The sequence below is a fragment of the Saccoglossus kowalevskii genome, chromosome 20, assembly GCF_978046115.1.
Source record: "Saccoglossus kowalevskii chromosome 20, keSacKowa6.1, whole genome shotgun sequence".
NCBI classification, from domain to species: domain Eukaryota; kingdom Metazoa; phylum Hemichordata; class Enteropneusta; family Harrimaniidae; genus Saccoglossus; species Saccoglossus kowalevskii.
The window spans coordinates 19,259,742-19,282,641 of NC_140660.1; the positions used below are offsets into that span (position 1 = coordinate 19,259,742).

Genomic DNA, 22,900 nt, shown 5'->3' on the forward strand with positions numbered 1-22,900 from the left:
TCTGCACCGACTGTCGACAATCTGACTATTTAAGTATTGAATATCGGTTGAATTTGTCAGACTCACTGTTACGTCACAAGACATAGTCGTTTCGATGTTGAATTGTAACCATGGACGCTGTGTGACGTTGCGCGTCTCAGGAACAACGTTTGTTTTTATTGTGAGTTATGAACACTAGAGGGCGTGCGCACGCTCGAAGTGACACAAAACCAAATACGCACATACCAGCAATAAATACGACTAGATCTAGAACGAATGTATATTTCTTGAAATACATCGCTTATAAAAAAAAATCGTTTTTCCTCCTGGAGTTTTCTTGTACCTGTCTGACATTAATTAACGGTTTTGAATGCACGATTTTTTTTTCTGGCAAATGCAACTTGCGCGATTGTATAATAAGAATATTATTTCTAATTTCTAAGATTTGATACTGTATTTAAAAAAAAAAAAAAACACTATCTGGAAGCCAATCGGACTTCTGGAAATGTGAGGGATTACCCATCTGAAAACGGGGTGAGGGTTTCTCGTAGAAGTACTCGTATTTTATGCATCCTACTTAACAACAATTTTATTATTCTCAACTTCTATTGCCGTCCGATTTTTTTATGTGAATAGCTATTGAGCATTCCACATTTCCCCCACTTCACCCTCGAAACTTTTTTTTTCTTTACAAAATCTTCAAATCTACCCTTAATTTTCAATCGATGAACCCTAACGAATTCTATTGGTTCGCCGCAATTTCAAAATGGCGGCGCCCATGTATCTCGCGTCTTGGTTTTGCCGCCGAGTGTTTCGACTCGATTTGACCTGTATTCTTTGGATTATTTTTGCCATCTCGCTTGCTTCAGTGATTGTGATGTACTTACGAATTATGCATATTACCAGAGTGTCAAATTTTAGAAGGTGAGTAGTAATAGATAAACCAGCAAGGCGAAGTGTCAGTCCCGTCCTGGGTTGTCATTAGAAATTTGCATATCAAAAGCGTTTAGTTGTTTAACCCACGGTTGACCTTAAAACGGTGCACTGTTTTGCAGGTTTATCTGAATCTGTGTGATCTGTGGACAAATTCTACGTAAACGTTTTTCTGACTAACATCGATATAGTGCATGTAAAAATCATAAATCTGATTCATGTTAAGTTTGATGGAAAGAGTTCTCTCACCCCTAAACTAAAATTTAAATATAACACTCCAGCTAGCCCCTAATGTAATTGTACATGTATATGCCCCTCCAGATAATTATCCATGTCCTGGAAATTTGGGGAGGGGCACTGTCTGGAGGGGCAAGGTTAGAATTAGAGTTAGGTGTGAGAGGGCCCCAAGGAATTCGTACGTTCAGGTAGAGAAGGTGACAACCGATTCGTTAGGAATGTGTACTGTTAGTGTTTGGCCTGCACTCGAAATCTAGTCTGTCACAACCACTATCTATACCTGGGCCATGGCATTGTGTCATTGTTGGTCGGAGGGTTAGTAAAGGATAACTAATTGGGGGGGGTGCTAGGGGATTTTGATGAGAAAAAATAATGTGATGAGGGTAAAAAAATATTCCACAAGCTCTGTAAAGAAAAAAAAAAAATAAGGCTCTCTAAATTTCATCGAAGTCCTGGGTATTATAATTTAAATACAGGACTCTGCACTCAACATTAATAATAATAATAATTTCATTTATTACACCATAATATAAGTTAACAAATCATTTAAGGCTGTTATGTAACAAATTTTAAAAACAGTAACAAAAATAAAAGTTAAAAAAAAATTAAGATAAATGCAGTTTAAAATTGCAAATTAGCCTGAGATAGTGTGGTGATATACAATTATGTATGATAAGTACATGTCTATGTGTCATGTTTCTTGAAACAAAGTTTTAAGTAATTAGTCACATGCTTGATTAATTTATGTTCTTTTGTATTAAAGCAGGAGAGTCATCACCTGTGCATGCGTCAGACGACCATAGCGTGTCATTGTTTACAAACAAGCATCTACCCATGAGCCCTTGCATTTTTAGCATGTGTTATCATCGCTTGGCACTCAATTCCCACCCATGCTCAGGTGAAGACCCTCTCGCTTTAATTATAATTTTGAATTTGTTTATATTGTTTTCTGATTGAAAAGTGGGAAGTACATTTGTGAATTCTGTATAAAGTATTTCTCTTTCAGTATTGTAAAAATCACACCCTGTTACAAAATGTATTTCATCTTCAATTTCTGATGAAGTGCATTGTTTACAGATTCTTTTTTCTGCTGGTATTTTTGGCCTTTTATGTCTGCCAACTTCAATTTGAAGTTTATGGCAGCTCAATTTCAAATGTGACATTATTTTGACGTCTTCTCTATTATGTAATAAATGCAGATAGGGTGATGTACTGATATCATTTTTAAGGAGGCTGCAAGTTCTGAGCTTAGAATCTGTTCTATTAATGTCACTAATCCATGAATATGTGTGGTGGTTCTTAGTTTTTCCTAAGAATGACTTTTTTGGTATGGTAATGGGGTCTATATTGTAAATATCCCTAAATTTGTCTTTGTAATAATGTTATAATAATATGATAGCAGGTTGTGATGTCTGCATAAATAATCCATTATCGCACACATCCCATCCTTGCCCTATTATGACACAATAATGGGCAGTACGGAGTCCTCTATTTCCTAAATAGATCGGTCAAAAGAGTAAACACATTTTCTCTATTTGACAAGTGGTTAAGTTTATTTATTTATTTATTTATTTATTTATTTATTTATTTATTTATTTATTTATTTATTTATTTATTTATTTATTTATTTATTTATTTATTTATTAATTATTATTTTATTTATTTATTTATTTATTTATTTTACAATTATTGCAATAATGAAAATAAATAAAGATGCAAATTGAACTAGCTTTAAAATATATGTTAAGTTACACTCAGACCATATACTGTGCATATAGCCTTGATGTTGAAACTTGATGTTTTTTCACTTGGTTCACTCTACCGTGACAGGTCAGTTCTTAGTTTACACTTATATTACATTATTATGACATAGAACTGATTTAACTTTTGCAGTTTGTCTGGAGATATCCAAGATGATGGTTTCTATGACGATGAGGAAAAAGAAGAAGCTGATCAGATGAATTTAATTTTAGATGATTTGTCAGATACAACACATATTGGTATTGAGGGATGGTGGATGCCACATGTCAAATGGTCACATGACGTCAATTGTGATATCGACCATTTTGGTATATGCAAACGAGTAAGTATGTTATTTTAGGCCGTTCTTGTTGATGTCTGCACCCCTTTGTTGATTCAGAGCTGAGATAAAAGTGAAATAGTTTTAACCATACATGTAGTGGCTAATACTGTACTACATTGTTTATACCTCAACATAACTAGCTCAAGTTCAAGTTTGTATGCTCAATGTTCCAGGTTCAACATTTTTCATATGTCTTATTTAAACAAAATACTTCCGATAATACAACTTTCACCTTTTGAGTGCCATAATTTTTTTTGCCAACATTTGGTGCAATATATTCCTATTTTTAAGTATTTTCTGTATTTTTTTATTCATAAATGTTTTGCTCAAAATTTTGGAAAAAATCTGTAAATATTGTAACACATTTCATTTTGTGAATGGTGAGGAAAGTGAACTTTGTCACTTAAAGCAGGAGGATCATCACCTGTACACGCGCAGGAATTGAGTCCCAAGCGTTGATAACAACACACGCTAAGAATGCAAAGGCTCATGGGTAGACGCTTGTTTGAAAACAGTGACACGCTATGGGCATCTGACGCATGCGCAGGTGACGAATTCCCCGCTTTAAAGGGGTTAATGGCAGCCAACTGACTTTACATTCTTTCACTATGTTGTTATTGACAGGTTCTCAGTGTGTCATGTAAACCAGAGAGTGTTAGAGCAATATACCAGTATTTACCGGTAAGTTCACTAACAAAAGGTCACACATCCTGGCATTATGTATGACTTCTAAAGGTCACACATCCTGGCATTTTACATGACCCCTAAAGGTCACACATCCTAGCATTATGCATGACCCCTAAAGGTCACACATCCTAGCATTATGCATGACACCCAAAGGTCACACATCCTGGCATTACACATGACCCCTAAAGGTCACACATCCTGGCATTATACATGACCCCTAAAGGTCACACATCCTAGCATTATGCATGACCCCTAAAGGTCACACATCCTGGCATTATGTATGACTCCTAAAGGTCACACATCCTGGCATTACACATGACCCCTAAAGGTCACACATCCTGGCATTATACATGACCCCTAAAGATCACACATCCTAGCATTATGCATGACTCCTAAAGGTCACACATCCTGGCATTATGCATGACCCATAAAGGTCACACATCCTGGTATTATGCATGACCCCCTAAAGGTCACACATCCTGGCATTATGTGGTCATAACCTTATCATTGTACATTTACCTGATCAAATTTGAAAACAGTGTTATTATTTTTGTGGATGCAACTAACATCAATATCTAGGAATAAATATTTGTTGTTTATTTTGTTTTATTCTATTTACATTTCATAATCTGTGAATGCTTTCTTTTTCAGATTGTAAATAATATTCTATTAAAAGGAATCACTTTTTCAGTCAAAAGTGCCGCCATAGAAATGAAAATGTTCGAAGGCATGGTAAGTGAAGTGTGGATATTACTGTAATTGCTGTATGGTATTTACCGTAAAAACCCTCAAATAAGAGCCACTTTGTAACACTTTCATTTCTGGGTGGTGCTTATTTGAGGTAACATTTTGACAACTTTGTAGCCAGTGGCTCTTAAACCAGGGTGATCAAACTTTTTCATTGTGAAATGGGGAAGGGATAATTTATTCTGTAAAAATACTGTTATGGGAATAACAAATGTCAAATAAATAAGAACGGCTGCTCGCTGACCGTGCTGCTTAGCGTACACGACGATTCGACGTTTCACCGACAATGTGTAGCGACGCCTGAAGTCATGTTTCACTGCCAATGCGTAGCGATGCCTGAAGTCGGATTTGGTAACACTCTCAGGGTCTGACCCACACTTGTACTCCCGTTGTACAATTGTTTACCAAGTCTGGTACGGCAAACTCCAATTTTTTTCTTGAAAACTGGGAATAACTTGCGTGGCTGTGGCTGGCGTGGTGGTTGATTTGGTGACGATATAAAATAGTTTCGATAGAATTTATCTGACCAGCAGCGACAGGAGCATGGAACGAATGAAAAAAATGATGCCCAATCATTTGTATTTATGGCAAAAACAATAAAGAAAAACACGTTTTTCTATAGATTTTTACAGCTTGGGTACTTGGGCATTGTTTTAATTGCGCTAGACGTCTGAAAGTACAGCTTTGGTTTATATATTTCCTGTTTCATAATCAAGCCAGCTTATAATGATATGTTAATGATATTCACGTACTTCACTGTCCAGGCAAACGGGGTCAAACTATAGCCCCACCCCTATATAACCAAATACGAAACGATACCGAGAAAGTAACAATTACATGTATTAAAAATAATTTCCTGTGACCAATCGGAGAGACTAAATCATTTACGAAAGCCCAGGCCTGTTACAAGGCATTTTCTAATTGGTCCATTCCAGATTATTTTCAATTCTCACAAATAGCTAATTTAAATATTTGGGTCAGGCGGGTCACGTCGACTTCGCTTTGCTGTAAGACAAGTTGATCGCGCAAGTTTGTGGAACTAATCCATTCGACTTCAATTTTGATTATTTTCGGCAAGAGAGTCCTCTCCAAACTAATGCCAGTTATTTTGTCACTTCCCTGAACATTTTGTCTCGAATCACCCCAAAACGAACGTCTCAAATGAAATGCCAAAAATAACCCAAAATCACGATCAGCGAGAGTGGGCTGCGTAATCATTACATTCTCACAGTCTGAGCTAAGTCACGATCCCTCAAACGTTGCCAGGACCGGATTAACACCTCTGTTTCCCCCCACGCTAACCAAATTTCCCCCACGCTAAGGAAAAAATCTTTTGTTTTCTATTGACTTCCTGTTCCGGTCCGTCTGTGTATTTTCGATACCTCCGATTTTCCGATAAAGACGTTCTAAAATCGTGACGTTTTTTACTTGGTTATAAAGACAACATTGGCAATGAATATCTCAACGTGTCCTTCGATGTTTCGGCAAAAAACATAGTTACTACTAAATAGTTTGTGAATTGGTCGATTGTGTGTCAGAAATTTAAAATAGACAAGTTGACAGTCACATTCACGCTCTCAGTGTATTTCTTTCGTCTGTCATTCTTCCGTTCTCAATTATACTGGACATCAGGCAAGCTATGGGGATAATCTTTATTTGTCTCACACCTTCTGTGGGGCAATAAACAATGCAGGGTGGAAGTGAGGCACGACAAGCTTGTGTCTGCCTGATTGTAAACAACCGGGCGGCTGGCGCTTATTTCTGGGTTCTTATTGACAAAACCACTCAAATCTTGGTGGCTCTTAATGGAGGGTCAAATGTAACAAATTTTCACTGAGTGGCTCTTAATTGAGGGTGGCGCTTATTTGCGGGTTTTTACGGTAGTAGCACAGAATGCCTTGATGTGGATTTGTAATCACAATACTTTGTAATCAAGATCCAAATTTTTTTTGGTCAGAAATGATACCCCAAATTAAAAAATGTCAAAATTCATACTCTTTGATGATACCCTGTTATAAACAAATTTGTCACAAGACCTGACCATATCGAGGAACATTCAAATATAGAACATGTTCATTAATATTAATATTCATAATGAAGACGTGTCTAATTTATTATGATTGTTCATGGTATACAATTTAGTGTACATGGGTTGAGATAGACTGGCTTAAAATATAACTTGTTGGTAAAATAGACCTATCAGAAGTTGTAAAATGTATGCCATGTGACAAATGGGGGGCACACATGGGAGGACTAACGGTCCAACCTCCTTGAGTGGTACACATGGGAGGATTAACGGTACAACCCAATTGGGTGGCACATATGGATGGGTTAACGGTTTAACCCCTATTGAGTGGCACACATTGGATGGTGAACGGACCTCGTTTGGTGGCACACATAGGAGGAGGAACGAACCCCATTGTGTGGCACACATAGGAGGAGGAACGAACCCCATTGTGTGGCACACATAGGAGGAGGTACAGACCCATTGATTATGCATACTAGTTTAGATAAATCTACCTAACAAAATAACTCTTTCCTCTTCATAGGAAGTTACCTCCATGTACAGTGCAATAGCATTGATAAAGTACAGCTCAGGAGGCAATGACATCATCAGGTATTACATTTATTAACATAATTGATTTCTAATTGAATATCATATGTATATATATTATATTTAGGTCATATTCTGAATTCTGTTGGTGAATTTTTGCGTCCGTCTGACGTCATTTCTGTGAAATATGTCTGCATCAATTTGCTTCAAAGTTGTATTTTTATTTTTACGTGTCTCTAACCATTTCTCGGACATGGTTTGACAGATTCTGTTCAAAGTTGATGTGAAGACAAGATATAATTTTGTGTCCTCAAATGTGTCTGTTAATTTCTGATTATATATTTATTCAAATATGTGAAAGCTATCGCTCTGATATCACTTTTTTTGTAGATTAGATTTTCCAGGAGGAACTCATACATACCTAGAAGCAGAGCATAACATTGTGAGTACTGTAAAAGGATTAATTATTCACTGGGTTTTAATTTTGCTTATTTTGCTGACTGGAAAATGCACTAAATTAAAACACAGTGAATATGTAAAATTGAGCATAGAACACATTATCTAAATGATAAAACCGTGAATTTAAACCCCACTGAATATGCCCGAAATGGTAAATCAGCGAAATTTAAACCCAGTGAAAATAAGTCATTTTATATGTATTGTACTGTTTATGTAGCAACAATGCAACAACTCAGCTACCCATAATGCAACAGTTCAAATACCCATGATTCAATAGTCCAGGTGGAAGCAGTTTAAATACAGAGAATTGTTTTTTATAGGAAATATCCCACACTGCATTGTAATATAACCATGATGCATCTTTTTGTTTTCAGATGTTTTCTGAGAATAAACAGCCAGTCAGTATTACTGTGATGCTTGGTTGCTATGGCTACACTGGCATCGTTAAATTTTTAGCAGTCGTAGTTCGTCCAATCGTGGCAGGTAAGTCTTTCAGTTATTTTCATTGCTCTTATTTCAGATTTGAATTACAGTTGACATGACAACATATTTTCTTTAGGCTGTTTAGTGTTTTCCCACCTTTCACAGACTATTAAAAAATGAAGCACTAATTGTCATGATATTTATTCATACTTTTTTTCTTCAGATACTTTTTTCAAAAATGGTTTCCAGAGAAGAAATTACGTCCCAGCGTGTCCTCCTTTGTCAAGTAGTAGTGAAATTGAACATAATTTTGTCACTGAAACAGTACTGAACTCTGGTGCAGCCATGGTAAGAAACAGATCTTATTTTTATGAGAGGCGTTTAGTAACCATGCAGCTAACTGGAGACCCGTACAGCTGGTTTACTTGCTCAAATTTTATTATAAAATTACATACAACATATTGTTAAAATATAAAGCAAAAATAACTCCCTTCACAGGACAAAGATGATATAACCATGGTAACACAAATTTCAATGGATAGAATTGACACTTTAAATAAAATTGTTGCATCATGGGACGGACCAATGTCTATTGTTCTCTACGTACCGACAAAATCGGAAACTTTGGACACCGATCATGAATGGAAACGGTAAGGAAATGTTCTGTAATGTTCATCATCTCAACTGCCACCCTTTACCACATTGTGAACTTTGACCCTTCTGTCATGAACACTGGCGTTGTGTTCGGGGATCAGGGAACTTCATCTCGATTGGCTGATGTCACTTACACGTAGAGGTACCAGATTCGACCCAAATGAATACACAAGTTCATTACAGACAGTCCAGCTTTATTCACACAAGCAGTCAGCCGAGGTGACCCCTCGCTGTACTGTTCTCTCGTTCTCTCTAAATCCCTTACAAAAGTTTACAACCTCTATATTAAAAGTGAAATCTCTAAGGCGTGACAATAATCTAACGACGTGTGAACCGAATGTGCGAACGTGAAGTCGCTATCATAACACTTCAATTTCACCATATTTCACCAATTTCACCAATTTCACCACATCATTTTCAATTTCACCATATATATTATATTGTATATTCTTGCTGCAAACACTATGTCAAATGAATATTTGATTAATTTAATTTAATTGTTTTCTTAATTTCAGTTTATATATACAGAAGAAATTAAAAACCGCTCAGTTTTCACCACACACTGTAATTACAGCAGTTTATGCAAATACGGTAAGATACCATCATTTGTTCATTTTATTATAATGTTATTACGAGATTATCACAAACTATGACACACATCAGGAGTGCTTTCACATTGCAGCCTCAGGGAGCCACGGGAAGCCACGAGTCTGTCCAGTTTTTACTCAACTGCTAAGCGACGTCACAACTGGGATGCCTCAGGCAGTTTTCACCGCCCCTGCTCGCAGTGCCTGGGAAGTTTTGGTAAAATGACGAAATTGATGGGTATAAAACAATTTTTTTAAACATACAATGCAACTGGGTATATTTTTAAAATTTTCACAGTAACTGACAATACAATCACATGAAACTACTTCCTCAGGGTAGCCTTGCATTGCTACAGATCTCTACTGTCACTTGGCGCAAATGCACTCTAGATTGCATACTGTGTTGTATTGGTACTATTCTAATAATAACATTAGTATTTTACTTACTTTTACTTATAGTCATAACTTAGTGATAATTAACAGCTTAAATTTGGGATTTGTGTTCGTGTAATAATTTGCATCGAGTGTCAGGATTCTATTTACTGGACCAGTTATATTGACACTGTGTTTAATGATAAATAAAAATATATTAGATCATTCCATCATTTAATGGTTTAAATATTAATTACCGTAAAAACCCTCAAATAAGAGCCACTTTGTAACACTTTCATTTCTGGGTGGTGCTTATTTGAGGTAACATGTTGACAACTTTGTAGCCAGTGGCTCTTAAACCAGGGTCATCAATTTTTTTCATTGTGAAATAGGGAAGGGGATAGGCAAACACACACACAACCAAAACAGACAAGTAATTATTAATGATGTATCATTGCAATTAATTTATTCTGTAAAAATACTGTTATGGGAATAACAAAAGTCAAATAAATACGACGATTCGACGTTTCATCGACAATGTGTAGCAATGCCTGAAGTCACGTTTCACTGACAATGCGTAGCGATGCCTGAAGTCTGATTTGGTAGCACTCTCAGTGTCTGACCCAACACTCGAATCACTTGTACTTCCGTTGTACAATTGTTTACCAAGTTTGGTACGGCAAACTTTTTTCTTGAAAACTGGGAATAACTTGCGTGGCTGTGGCGGGCGTGGTGGTTGATTTGGTGACGATATAAAATAGTTTCGGATAGAATTGATCTGACACGCAGCGACAGGAGAAGACATACTTGCAAAGCAAGCATGGAACGAATGAAAAAAATGATGCCCAATCACTTGTATTTATGGCAAAAACAATAAATAAAAACACATTTTTCTATAGATTTTTACAGCTTGGGTACTTGGGCATTGTTTTAATTGCGCTAAAAGTCTGACAGTACAGCTTTGGTTTATATTTCCTGTTTCATAATCAAGCCAGCTTATAATGATATGTTAATGATATTCACGTACTTCACAGTCCACGCAAACAGGGTCAAACTATAGCCCCACCCCTATATAACCAAATATGAGACGATACCGAGAAAGTAACAATTACATGTATTAAAAATAATTTCCTGTGACCAATCGGAGAGACGAAATCATTCACGAAAGCCCAGGCCTGTTACAAGGCATTTTCTGATTGGTACAAGTTCAGATTATTTTCAATTCTCACAAATAGCTAATTTAAATATTTGGATCAGGCGGGTCACGTAGACTTCACTTTGCTGTAAGACAAGTTGATCGCGCAAGTTTATGGAACTAATCCATTCGACTTCGATTTTGATTATTTTCGGCACGAGAGCCCTCTCCAAACTAATGCCAGTTATTTTGTTACTTCCCTGAACATTTGGTCTCGAATCACCCCAAAACGAACGTCTCAAATGAAATGCAAAAAATAACCCAAAATCACGATCAGCAAGAGTGGGCTGCGTAATCATTACATTCTCACAGTCGGAGCTACGTCACGATCCCTCAAACGTTCCGGATTAACACCTCTGTTTTCCCCCACGCTAAGGAAAAAATCTTTTGTTTTCTGCTGACTTCCTGTTCCGGTCCGTCTGTGAGAATGCATTTTCGATACCTCCGATTTTCCGATAAAGGCGTTCTAAAATCGTGACGTTCTTTACTTGGTTATAAAGACAACATTGACAATGAATATCTCAACGTGTCCTTCGGTGTTTCGGCAAAAAACATACTAGTAGTTATTACTGAATAGTTTGTGAATTGGTCGATTGTGTGTCAGAAATATAAAATGGATAAGTTGACAGTCACATTCACGCTCTCAGTGCATTTCTTTCGTCTATCATTCTTCCGTTCTCAATTACATAGGACATCAGGCAAGTTATGGGGATAATCTTTATTTGTCTCACACCTTCTGTGGGGCAATAAACAATGCAGGGTGGAAGTGAGGCACGACAAGCTCGGTGTCTGCCTGATTGTAAACAACCGGGCGGCTGGCGCTTATTTCAGGGTTCTTATTGACAAAACCACTCAACTCTTGGTGGCTCTTAATGGAGGGTCAAATGTACCAAATTTTCACTGAGTGGCTCTTAATTGAGGGTGGCGCTTATTTGCGGGTTTTTACGGTAATTCCTACATTGTAGAACAGAAAACAATTAGAATTTGCTGTTCCGTAAAAAGTAATATCAGCATTCATTTGAGCATTAGATTTTTCCCTTATGTGTAATGAACTATGTCACCAACATTGACACGTTCTGACTTATTCTTTTCAAATTTGAAAACTTTTCTTTGTTTACATTTTAAACAGAAGCTTTATAGCACGCAATGGAAATTGAATCCCGTCTCACACATATAACACAGAATATTTTTCATTGTCATCTCACAATGAATTCTTGCTAAAAGCAAGAAAAAGATATATGATAATAAGGTTATCACAAGAATGCCAGAAAGTATTCACTCAGGCAGTACAGGTCGTACCCACCTCTTCTAAGTGTCGGTCAATAGATCACTGTACTGCCTTCATGCATAAATTGCTGTATTCTCGTGATAACCTTATGGTTGTTGGTAGTTTACCCCAAATAAAGAAAATATTGATCATCAAAAGAAATGCTTTTGAAGGAATCAAATATTGTGAACAAATGAAACATGTATTCTATTGTGTTTGATATTAAATTTAATAAATGTGTCTTCCGTTTTTCAGGTATATGATGTATATCCAATTAATTACTTAAGAAATTTAGCAATAAAGTAAGTAGTATATAAAATAGAGAGAAGATATATGACTATGGTGATGTGATGATGCTGAAAAGACCACATTGATCATGAGAAATGTTTAAATATTTAATTAATGTGCATAAACAGAACATTGAACAACTTGTGGAAGGTGACAAAAGTTGAAAATGGCAGGGAAAGTGTTGATGATATGCAAATTACCTGATTTAATATGCACACAGAATGTATAATTTACACACAAAAATTTCAAATAATTGAAAGAGTAATGATGTATATGTACATACGGAACACATTTCTGTTTTTTTGGAGGCGATGAGTTGGCAAAGGCATCAAAAGCTGATAACATCAACTATTTTTATTGTCATTACAGAAATAGTAGAACATCCTACATGTTATTACTTGATGCAGATTTTATACCATCGTCAAAACTCAGAGACAAATTTACAGCTCACATAAAAACATGGAATAACGATCAGACTGCATTCATTGTTCCAGCATTTGAATTCATGGAGGGACTAGAGGTAGGTATTTCTTAGACTGAATTTTTACTCCCAAGAGACCTACTTGTAATGGGTCACATGTATATCTTGGACTGATTAATCCTTTTTTCTGTTTACTTTTATAATTTGTAAATGGTCCCATTGAGATCCCCTTTCTCAACTCGAAATGCAATATTCCATCCACCGTTCCCCTGATCATGATAATCATGGTATTTGGGACAGTGATCGGGAACAATATTGGGGTAGATGGGTCAAAAGTCATATGTCTCTCTCACTCTCACTCTCACTCTCAGCGAGAACTCAACAGACATTTGTGAATTAGGAATATTTAATTGGATGCGGTTATATTGTTACTAATTGTTATCACAACTCGCAAGTCACACCAAGCGATAACATTTAAACAAGAAGCGAACTCAAATCAAATTAAAATACAGTAACTGCTATAGTTAACTGTCACTTAACGATGGCAGCCATATCTTGAATTACAAATCACTTTTGTGTATTCAAACATAGATCTACTTAAAAGATGGTATTTTCATAACTAGTTCAAATAAACTTTCAAATAAAAAAATAAAATAAAAATAAAAGAAGCACAAATTTGGACATCTATGGCTGAGTACAGGTTTCATGAGTATGAGTACGCCACCAGACCAAACCATTTTAAAAAAATTGTCGTGCCTTCCAAACGATTAACCAATAGATCCCAAGACAGAATTTTACCATTCTTATCATATAAATCCGTAATATAAACTATACCTATGTTATACAATTCCCTATAAAAGATAGATTTTCCTTGAATAATAATATTTTGATTGTTCCAAATAATCTCACTTGCGATTTCTTGAAGATTTTCCGGGGGTTTATGTAAATTTACTGACGACCATGCATGAAGAACAGACTCATAAAAGGGTGGCAAGTTTATCGGTAACATTTCCCTATTAAAATTACACTGGAACAACAAATTTGCTCCACCTACCGAATTAAGATACCAATCAAAAACTTGTTTCCATGGATGGTAATTTTTATCAAAAAACTTTTTAACCCAATTTGCTTTTGCTCCAACACACATGCTCAATAAATCCGGCATAGCCAAACCCCCCTTTAACATATTACCAATCACAGTGTTTCTGGCGATCTTATCAGGACCGTTCCAGAGGAAATTATAAAACATCGAGTTGAGTTTAACTAATACTGATTTAGGAACGGAAATAAGGTTAAACGTATACAGTAATTTGGAAATAGCTAAGGATCTAATAACTTGTATTTTACCCAGTAAAGATAAATTACGACAAGCCCAAAATTTTAAAAGCTTTCCAACTGACACAAGATATTTTTCACAATTCATTGAAGTCGCAAGATCATCGTTATATGAAAAATATATACCGACAATTTTAACACAATCTGAACACCATTTTAATTTTAAAGGTTCGTCTTTTCGGTGTCTCCAGCTACCTATCCACATTGCTTCCGTTTTATCCGCATTTACCCTCAGCCCAGATACAGTACTAAAACAGTCCAATTTGCTAAATAGTTCCGTAGCAGAAGCCAAGTCTCTAACAAAAGTGGTGAGATCATCTGCATAAGCAGTGTATTTCACTTGATTTGGACCAATCTGAATACCATTTATTTTATTATTTTCAGATATAGCATTTAGTAAAGGTTCCAAACTTAAAATAAACAAAGCAGGAGATAAAGGGTCACCTTGTCTTACACCTCGATTCATGTTAAAATACCCAGTTGAAAAGCCTTTGTTCATTACACAACTTGAGATATCAGAGTAGAAACAATGAATCCAGTTAATAAATGACTCCCCAAAATTATATTTCTTTAGAACAGCAAAAATGTATTGCCATTCCAAAGAGTCAAATGCCTTTTCAAAATCAATGCAAAATAAAATTCCAGGTATATTCCTGTCTTTTGTGTAGTTCATAAGGTCATCTATCAGACGTGCACAGTCACCTATATATCTACCTTTAACAAAAGCAGACTGGAGTTCAGAAATAAGGGAGGGTAATACTTTCTCCACTCTCAAGGCAACACATTTAGCCGCAATCTTATAATCCAAATTTAACAGCGATATGGGGCGCCAATTTTTAATGTATCTGAGGTCCTTTCCTTCTTTAGGGAGTAATGATATCACTGCCTGTCTTTGTGTAATTGATAATTTACTCACCTCATACCCATAATTCAATGCTTTCACCACACAGGGTCCCACCAAAGCCCAAAATGTTTTATAAAATTCGGCACTAAGACCATCATTCCCCGGTGTTTTATTATTTGGAATTTTTTGCAGAGCCTCGTAAGCTTCCTTCAATGTAATTGGACCCTCACACAAATTTTTGTCAGATTCTTTTAAATGGGGAAGTCTCAATGGGTTCAAAAATGTCTCAATGTTTGTATTATCAGTCACAACTTTTGATCGGAACAATTCTGAATAAAATTTCCCGATTTCTGATAAAATATTCTTTTCCCCATGTATTATATTTCCTGATATATCAATTAAATTATTTATCTGAATTTTAGTCTGGTTAGTCTTTTCTAGGCCTAAAAAATATTTTGAATTTTTTTCCCCAAATTCGTAGCAATCTGCTCTCGACCTAATTATACACCCTTCCGTTATATAGTCATATTCTTCTTCTAGTGATTTTCTTTTGCCTTCAAGCCTATCCAACAACTGTTCCGATGGATCCGAATTATATTCCAATTCCAAGGCTAGTATTTCAACATTTAGTTTCTGAATCTTCTTTCTTTTTTCTGCAGCTCTTTTCTTTGAATAGGTAATTGTAAGACCCCTTATACGAAATTTCATTAAATCCCAAATTAGAAGGGGATTCCTCAGATTGTTATATTTTTGTAACCATAATGGAAAATTGTATGTGATTTGTTCGATATACACGCTATCATTCACTAAACTAGAGTTAAATTTCCAATATGAGGGCCCTCGTTTTGATGTTTTTATTGAAATGGAGAGAGTTATTGCCAAATGATCTGACTTCAATCCTGGTTTCATTGAAGAAGATAATACAGAAGATTGCAATGATTCACTAATCAAAAAATAATCGATTCTACTCTGTATGAGTTCAGGTCTGTAACGACTCCATGTAAAGCAACGAGAGTTTGGGTTTTGTATACGCCAGATATCAATGAGGCTAAATTTTTCCATTAGTTTATTATACATGTTGTACCAATCTAATGATCGCCGCCATACTCTTGGATTCCCCCCTTTACGATCCAAAACAATATCCAATGCATAATTATGGTCACCTCCCCAAATTATTTGAGTATCAGGGTTAATATTCATTTTGTGTAGATTTTTGTTAACGATGTTTAAAAAATTACAATGATCAAGTTCGTAATTCGGGCCATATGTATTTATAATAAGAAAATTATTATCTTCAATGGTTATCCGAATAATTAGCAAACGACCCTCTGAATCCCTAATAACACTATTCACCTCGCATTCTATATTTCTAATAATTATTATGACACCCCTTGATCCCCCCGTCCCATGAGAAAATATCACATTACCTTTAATCTGTGAGCACCACAAATGATCATTTTTTTCTAGACTATGCGTTTCTTGAAGCAGAATAATATTAGCTTTCGAGTTCCTAATCCAGCTGAAAATTTTCATTCGCTTTTTATATCCCTGTAATCCCCGTACATTGAATGAGATAAAATTCAATTCTGGCATAAGTCACAATGATTACATATTTCATAAAAAAATACTCTGATAATAAAACACAGACACCCACGAAACAAAAACAAATAAAACAAAAAGAGAAAAACCCAAAGCATTAAAGAATAGAATGGGTTTAACTATCCATCCGCTAGGCAAAATTTAAACATAATACTGTAAAACAAACCAGCAGTGATAATAATTACACCCGTCCGGTAATTAATATAATAAAATCCATACAAAGCGAGGACTGTATTTTGTCCCCAAAATCAAATCAGCAGTGGTAACAATGCACAGATAACGATTCTTAATTTAATTATTTGTCACATACAGCTTACCGTTAATAAATAAGCGACCATTACTGAAGTATGGTTTCTGTCCCGTTTTATACGCATTTTCCATTACTGATCTCAACCCACGCTTTAATTTATAATCGGCTTGGCAGTAATCTTCCGTCACGAATATGTTACCACGGAGACACGTTTTCGCCTTTTTGAACACCTCCAAACGCTGAGGCCTACGCAAAAACTTGACAATAATATGGCGAGCAGGTCTATTCGGATCCGCATTGGTAGTTGCCCGTTTAACTGTGGGGACTCTATGAGCGTTTTCCAGCATATCTTTAGCATTTTCAAAACCACACTGATCACATAATATGTTGGCAATAGTTTGTAAACAGTTTTCGTTTTCAGCTTCTTTCACCCCTCCGAAACGTAAATTATAACTCCTTGAATATCTTTGTTGCCGGATACCATCTTCTCTAATCTCTTTATTTTCGGTTTTAAGGTGACAAATTTCTTCTTCCATCCTTCTAACTTTCTCCTCCAATGCTATTTTATCCTTGTTTAACTGCACAACACTGTCGTGCAGAAATTCCACAGACTTTTTTTAAAATGGTTTGGTCTTGTGGATGCAATTCCGAAAACTTGGCATATTAAACGTTCTTATGTTGTTAGACCCACTCTCCCGGTAAGTGTTCCTAGTGATGGTAAAATTATAGTTATTAGCAAAATGTCTACGAGAATATTTTCCCAAATACTAGTTAAAAGGAAATTTCCCCCCCCGAAAAGCGAAATATACTACCAAAATTTGTTTCCTACTATAACTTTAGACTGGAAAAAATTGTATGCACTTCCGTACAAGGTTACAATAGAATCTAAGTCACGTGCATTTTATTGTAAAATTTTGAGAAATATTCTATATATTAATTTTATTTTATTTAAAATGTCCCCAGCTTATGCATCATCTCCCCTGTGTACTTTTTGTAAAAAAACAGATGAAACTTTACTACATTTATTTGTAGACTGCCAATATTCAAAGGAGCTTTGGGGTAAAGTATTTCATAACTGGGGCAAATTTTTAAATCTAAACAGTCTGCCAGATAAACATCAATTACTACTTGGGGATGGAAATTTTAGTACTATTACAAATCAGGTTATATTACTTGCTAAACGGGCTATATACACTGCTAGGTGTCAAGATACCTTACCCAGTTTCATAGTATTAAAACATTTAGTATTGAATATTTATAAAATTGAAAAATATATTGCAACTCGTAAAAATATTATGGTGCATCATGTTAATAAATGGAGTGATTTTCCAGTCGAATAGGTCAAATTTTATGTACTTTACCTTACTCTGATAATTTGTTGTATTTGTGATTGTGTTGTACTTTTTGTTCTGTTTCCTTTTCATGTATTGTTAATTGTATAAGAATAAAAAAAAAAAAAAAAAAAGAGTACGCCACCAGTGGCGATATTTTGATATTACTCAATACCTAACTCATTTACATACATGTATTGTATTTGTATGATTTTGTTATTTTTAATTATTTTATGTTCAAATCATATTTATATGATAAAAAATAACATTCTGAGTTGTATTTATCATAATTTTACTTTTTTTATATTAGGAACTTCCACATATACCAGAAACAAAAGATGAACTTCACAGTCAAATATTTGGCAACGTGCCAAATGTTCTACCATTTCATATCCTTTATTGTTCAGCTCACCTGCCGTACAGGGGGATGTAGTTAAGGAATTTTATGTTCAATATTTGTTTATTTGTATCTTGTGTGCACAGCTTTTTCTAAACAATTTGAACGATTTACATGATATCCATTTTCCTTTGTTCCATCAATCAAGCAATAATGAATATTTATGTTATTGTACATGTTTACACTTGAATATTGATATTCTTTTATGAATATTCATGTTATTGTACATGTTTACACTTGAATATTGATATTCTTTCATGAATATTCATGTTATTGTACATGTTTACACTTGAATATTGATATTCTTTCATGAATATTCATGTTAATGTACATGTTTACACTTGAATATTGATATTCTTTCATGAATATTCATGTTATTGTACATGTTTACACTTGAATATTGATATTCTTTCATGAATATTCATGTTATTGTACATGTTTACACTTGAATATTGATATTCTTTCATGAATATTCATGTTATTGTACATGTTTACACTTGAATATTGATATTCTTTTATGAATATTCATGTTATTGTACATGTTTACACTTGAATATTGATATTCTTTCATGAATATTCATGTTATTGTACATGTTTACACTTGAATATTGATATTCTTTCATGAATATTCATGTTATTGTACATGTTTACACTTGAATATTGATATTCTTTTATGAATATTCATGTTATTGTACATGTTTACACTTGAATATTGATATTCTTTCATGAATATTCATGTTATTGTACATGTTTACACTTGAATATTGATATTCTTTTATGAATATTCATGTTATTGTACATGTTTACACTTGAATATTGATATTCTTTCATGAATATTCATGTTATTGTACATGTTTACACTTGAATATTGATATTCTTTTATGAATATTCATGTTATTGTACATGTTTACACTTGAATATTGATATTCTTTTATGAATATTCATGTTATTGTACATGTTTACACTTGAATATTGATATTCTTTTATGAATATTCATGTTCCTGATTTATATAGATGTTCTTAGGTTTCCAAATCATTACAGAGACTAATTGTTTGCAGTGCATTATGGTAATGATGTCTCAATATCGAATCTATATCAGCATTTTTTGATACTTATAAGAGATTCCTGTGTTAATGTTATTTAGACTCATGCATATTTTCAATGCAATGCATTGTGGGTGGTCATGGCAACTGAATATAAAAACTGTGTCAGCATTTTTGTTGACACTGATGAGATTCCTGTGTTAATGTTATTCAGACTCATGCATATTATTATTGCAATGCATTGTGGGTGACCATGGCAACTGAATATTAAAACTGTGTCCGCATTTTTGTTGGCACTGATGAGATTCCTGTGTTAATGTTTTTCAGACTCGTACATATTGTCTGCACAATAATTTTTCCTTAGCTTAGATATCACGTTTTGTAGACTCGCCGGAGTCTCATCGTGCAACCGATTATCATAAATGGTATACAGCGAACGAACCGTACAAAGTAACAACGTACCAAGACAAGTATGAACCATATTTTATTTTAAAGTAAGTGTTGATAAATACCGTAGAAACAGGAGTGTAACAATTCTGAGTAATTTTAATATAAATTCGTTTACGAAGAAAAAAACAGAAATGATCATTAGGCAAGATGGCGTCGAAAATGGAAGAAAATCTATGAGGTCATGGGGCTTCCCCTGACCTAGATTTCTCTCTCCGTTGTTGGCTGAATCGCAGATTAATGCCTATAGTTTAAAATAGTCATTTTGACTGACCGGAGTCTATGGTGGGTATGAATTATGTGAATAGGCGGGTTGAAAACCTTCTGCCTAATTTACAGCCATTCTGAGAATAATTCGAAAAGTCAGTAAGCAAAATGGATTGTAGCTTTGCAAAATAATTTGTTTTTTTGTCCAGCTAGTTTAGACTTGATTGTGACACGTGTATATTTTAGATCATTTCATCATCATACTAGACAAGTCCTGAACAAAGCTTTGCAAAGCTGCAAGCCATCTTGCAAACTGACTGTCCAAATACCGTGTTGACACCCATGCCCGATCAAGCGCCCACTCCCTACTTTAGTGCAATTCGACTGCCAACAGACTATAATATTTTTAATCTCGTAATAAAATTTGTATATTTGTTGTGACCATTTCTGTCTCTTCATTGTAAAACTTATTTCGTAATTTTATTTTCTTTCAACGACATAATATGCTGGGGAAAAAAAATCACGATTTTCTGGGTTGAGAACCCTGGGTGCTAACGTGGTCGAGTACGGTAGTAGTGGTTGAGCAACAAATTTAAACCCAGCATCAACATATGCCACATATTCATTGTTTGAACAAAGATTTGACGATTGTCATATTATAATAGCAATTCATCATTCATCTTTTGTATTACACAGAAGTGCTTCATATGCAAATTAGAGTGTTCATCTGTGCCAGTTTTTGACAGTTGTACACAACATGTGTAAAATACGTTGTTTGTTACACAACGGTGGCGTATTGAATATTACCCATGAATCAAAGTACATTATTTGTTGACTAATGTCGCAATCATACATGTATGTCTTCTCTTAACAGAAAGACTGACCGTACACCGATGTACGATAAACGGTTCACAGGATATGGTATGAATAAAGTTACACATACTATGGAGTTATTAGCAGCTGGGTAAGAAATTATCTGAACGGACAAATCACCATTGGTTTAAGTCACAGGACACGTCACCCAATAAGATGAGTTGTCATGTGAAGTTACCTGACATTTCTCATCTCATACAATATTGTTATTTAGGCCAGACTTTTTTTTATTTCCTGTTTCTCGAGTTTTTATAAGACAATTTTTTTGAGGAGGGCGAAAAAAAATATAATTAATCCTTTTTTTTCTCATTAGATTTGTGTGATTCTCAAAGAATTGTAAGTGAGATCATTGATCGGAGAGAAGAAATGAAATAAAATTTTATTCCATGTATAACCTTGTTTCTCATCTGCGCGAGACTTCGGTACTTTGATCATGATACTCCCACGAAAATGCAACTTGGGTTTGTTATGCGGCGGGTGGTAAATAAATAAAGATAAATATTTGTTGAGCAATTTTTTGCGCTTACAAGTTGGCGGGCGCGAGAAATTACGCTGAAATAAAATTTTATTTTTATTTAATTTTCGGCTCCTGTTCATGCGGCGGTTCATGAAACAAGGGATAATAAATGTCTAGCCTTACTGATGGTTTATTTTGATTACAGATATGAATTACTGGTTCTACCCGATGTCTGGGCTGTTCATATCCCCCATAGGAGTACACCGGATACTCAGAAATTCTTACAGGACCCATTCAGGAGGTTGGAGAACAGAAATACCAGATTTGAATTTGTGGCAGATATCATGAATAAATATGACATTGGACCTTGCCATTAGAGGTAGCAGTAGGTTACCACAGACCGCGAATTGTAGGTTGTCCAAAGGTTATATACGGTCCAATAACTACGGATTGTGGTAACAGTGGTTCAAAAACAAATCAGCTGATTTTTTAGAATATTTTAACAAAATTGAGCAAATATTCAGAACTAGAGAATCACCACACAACTTGCGCTCGGCTTTCACATAAAATAGAACACAGTGGCGTCAACAAAACTACCGTAAATAGTGCGCAATCATTTATTTGTATTTGATGGTATTTCAGCAATACTTCCACTGTCAACACTCCACCGTTTCACTTTGTTGTACTGTGGAAATATTAATATGATATATATATATAATCCCACAATATTTCTCTTAGGTTAACGTCAACATGCACTCTTCATTACCGCCTTCGGCTAAGATTAATACAACACTCTGCCTGTAATCACTGTTTATGCCGATGTCAACCAAAGAGAAAATATAGTTGGATTATATATACATATCTAGTATGTACCTGGTACTGTATATTTTATAAATACATAATATTTATTTATTCAATAAAAGATATTTTCAAATTTGTAATTGTTACACATATTTGCTCACACAATGTTCCTACACCATACTATCCTTTGTAACACTTTAATTTTCTTCAGATCACTAATTGTATGGATAAATTATTAACTTAATTAACCTAGTTCAGATTATCTAATGACTACTGAAGCCTGAAACCTAGCAGGTTTTTGGCCGAGAGCTGAATACTTCTAAATCATTTAGGAAAAATGGAGCAAAATGCTCCTTAAACTGGGAATTTTAAAAATCAATATCATTTCAAACAAATGAAATGCCTTATGCACCCCACTCCCATAGAATG

At 34.9% G+C, this 22,900-nt stretch overlaps 1 protein-coding gene across 1 annotated transcript; it reads left to right on the plus strand.

The window, feature by feature from the left end:
- Positions 1-740: 740 nt before the first annotated feature.
- Positions 741-22,611, plus strand: LOC102804782 (glycosyltransferase-like protein gnt15). Its single transcript, XM_085494412.1, has 16 exons — positions 741-903; positions 3,043-3,232; positions 3,857-3,913; positions 4,571-4,651; positions 7,216-7,283; positions 7,611-7,662; positions 8,054-8,162; positions 8,326-8,450; positions 8,601-8,752; positions 9,272-9,347; positions 12,433-12,479; positions 12,835-12,985; positions 18,556-18,633; positions 20,062-20,180; positions 21,215-21,304; positions 21,876-22,611. Exons 1-16 carry the CDS (start codon positions 746-748, stop codon positions 22,045-22,047), a joined length of 1,725 nt encoding a protein of 574 aa, XP_085350538.1. The 5' UTR covers positions 741-745; the 3' UTR covers positions 22,048-22,611.
- Positions 22,612-22,900: the final 289 nt, after the last annotated feature.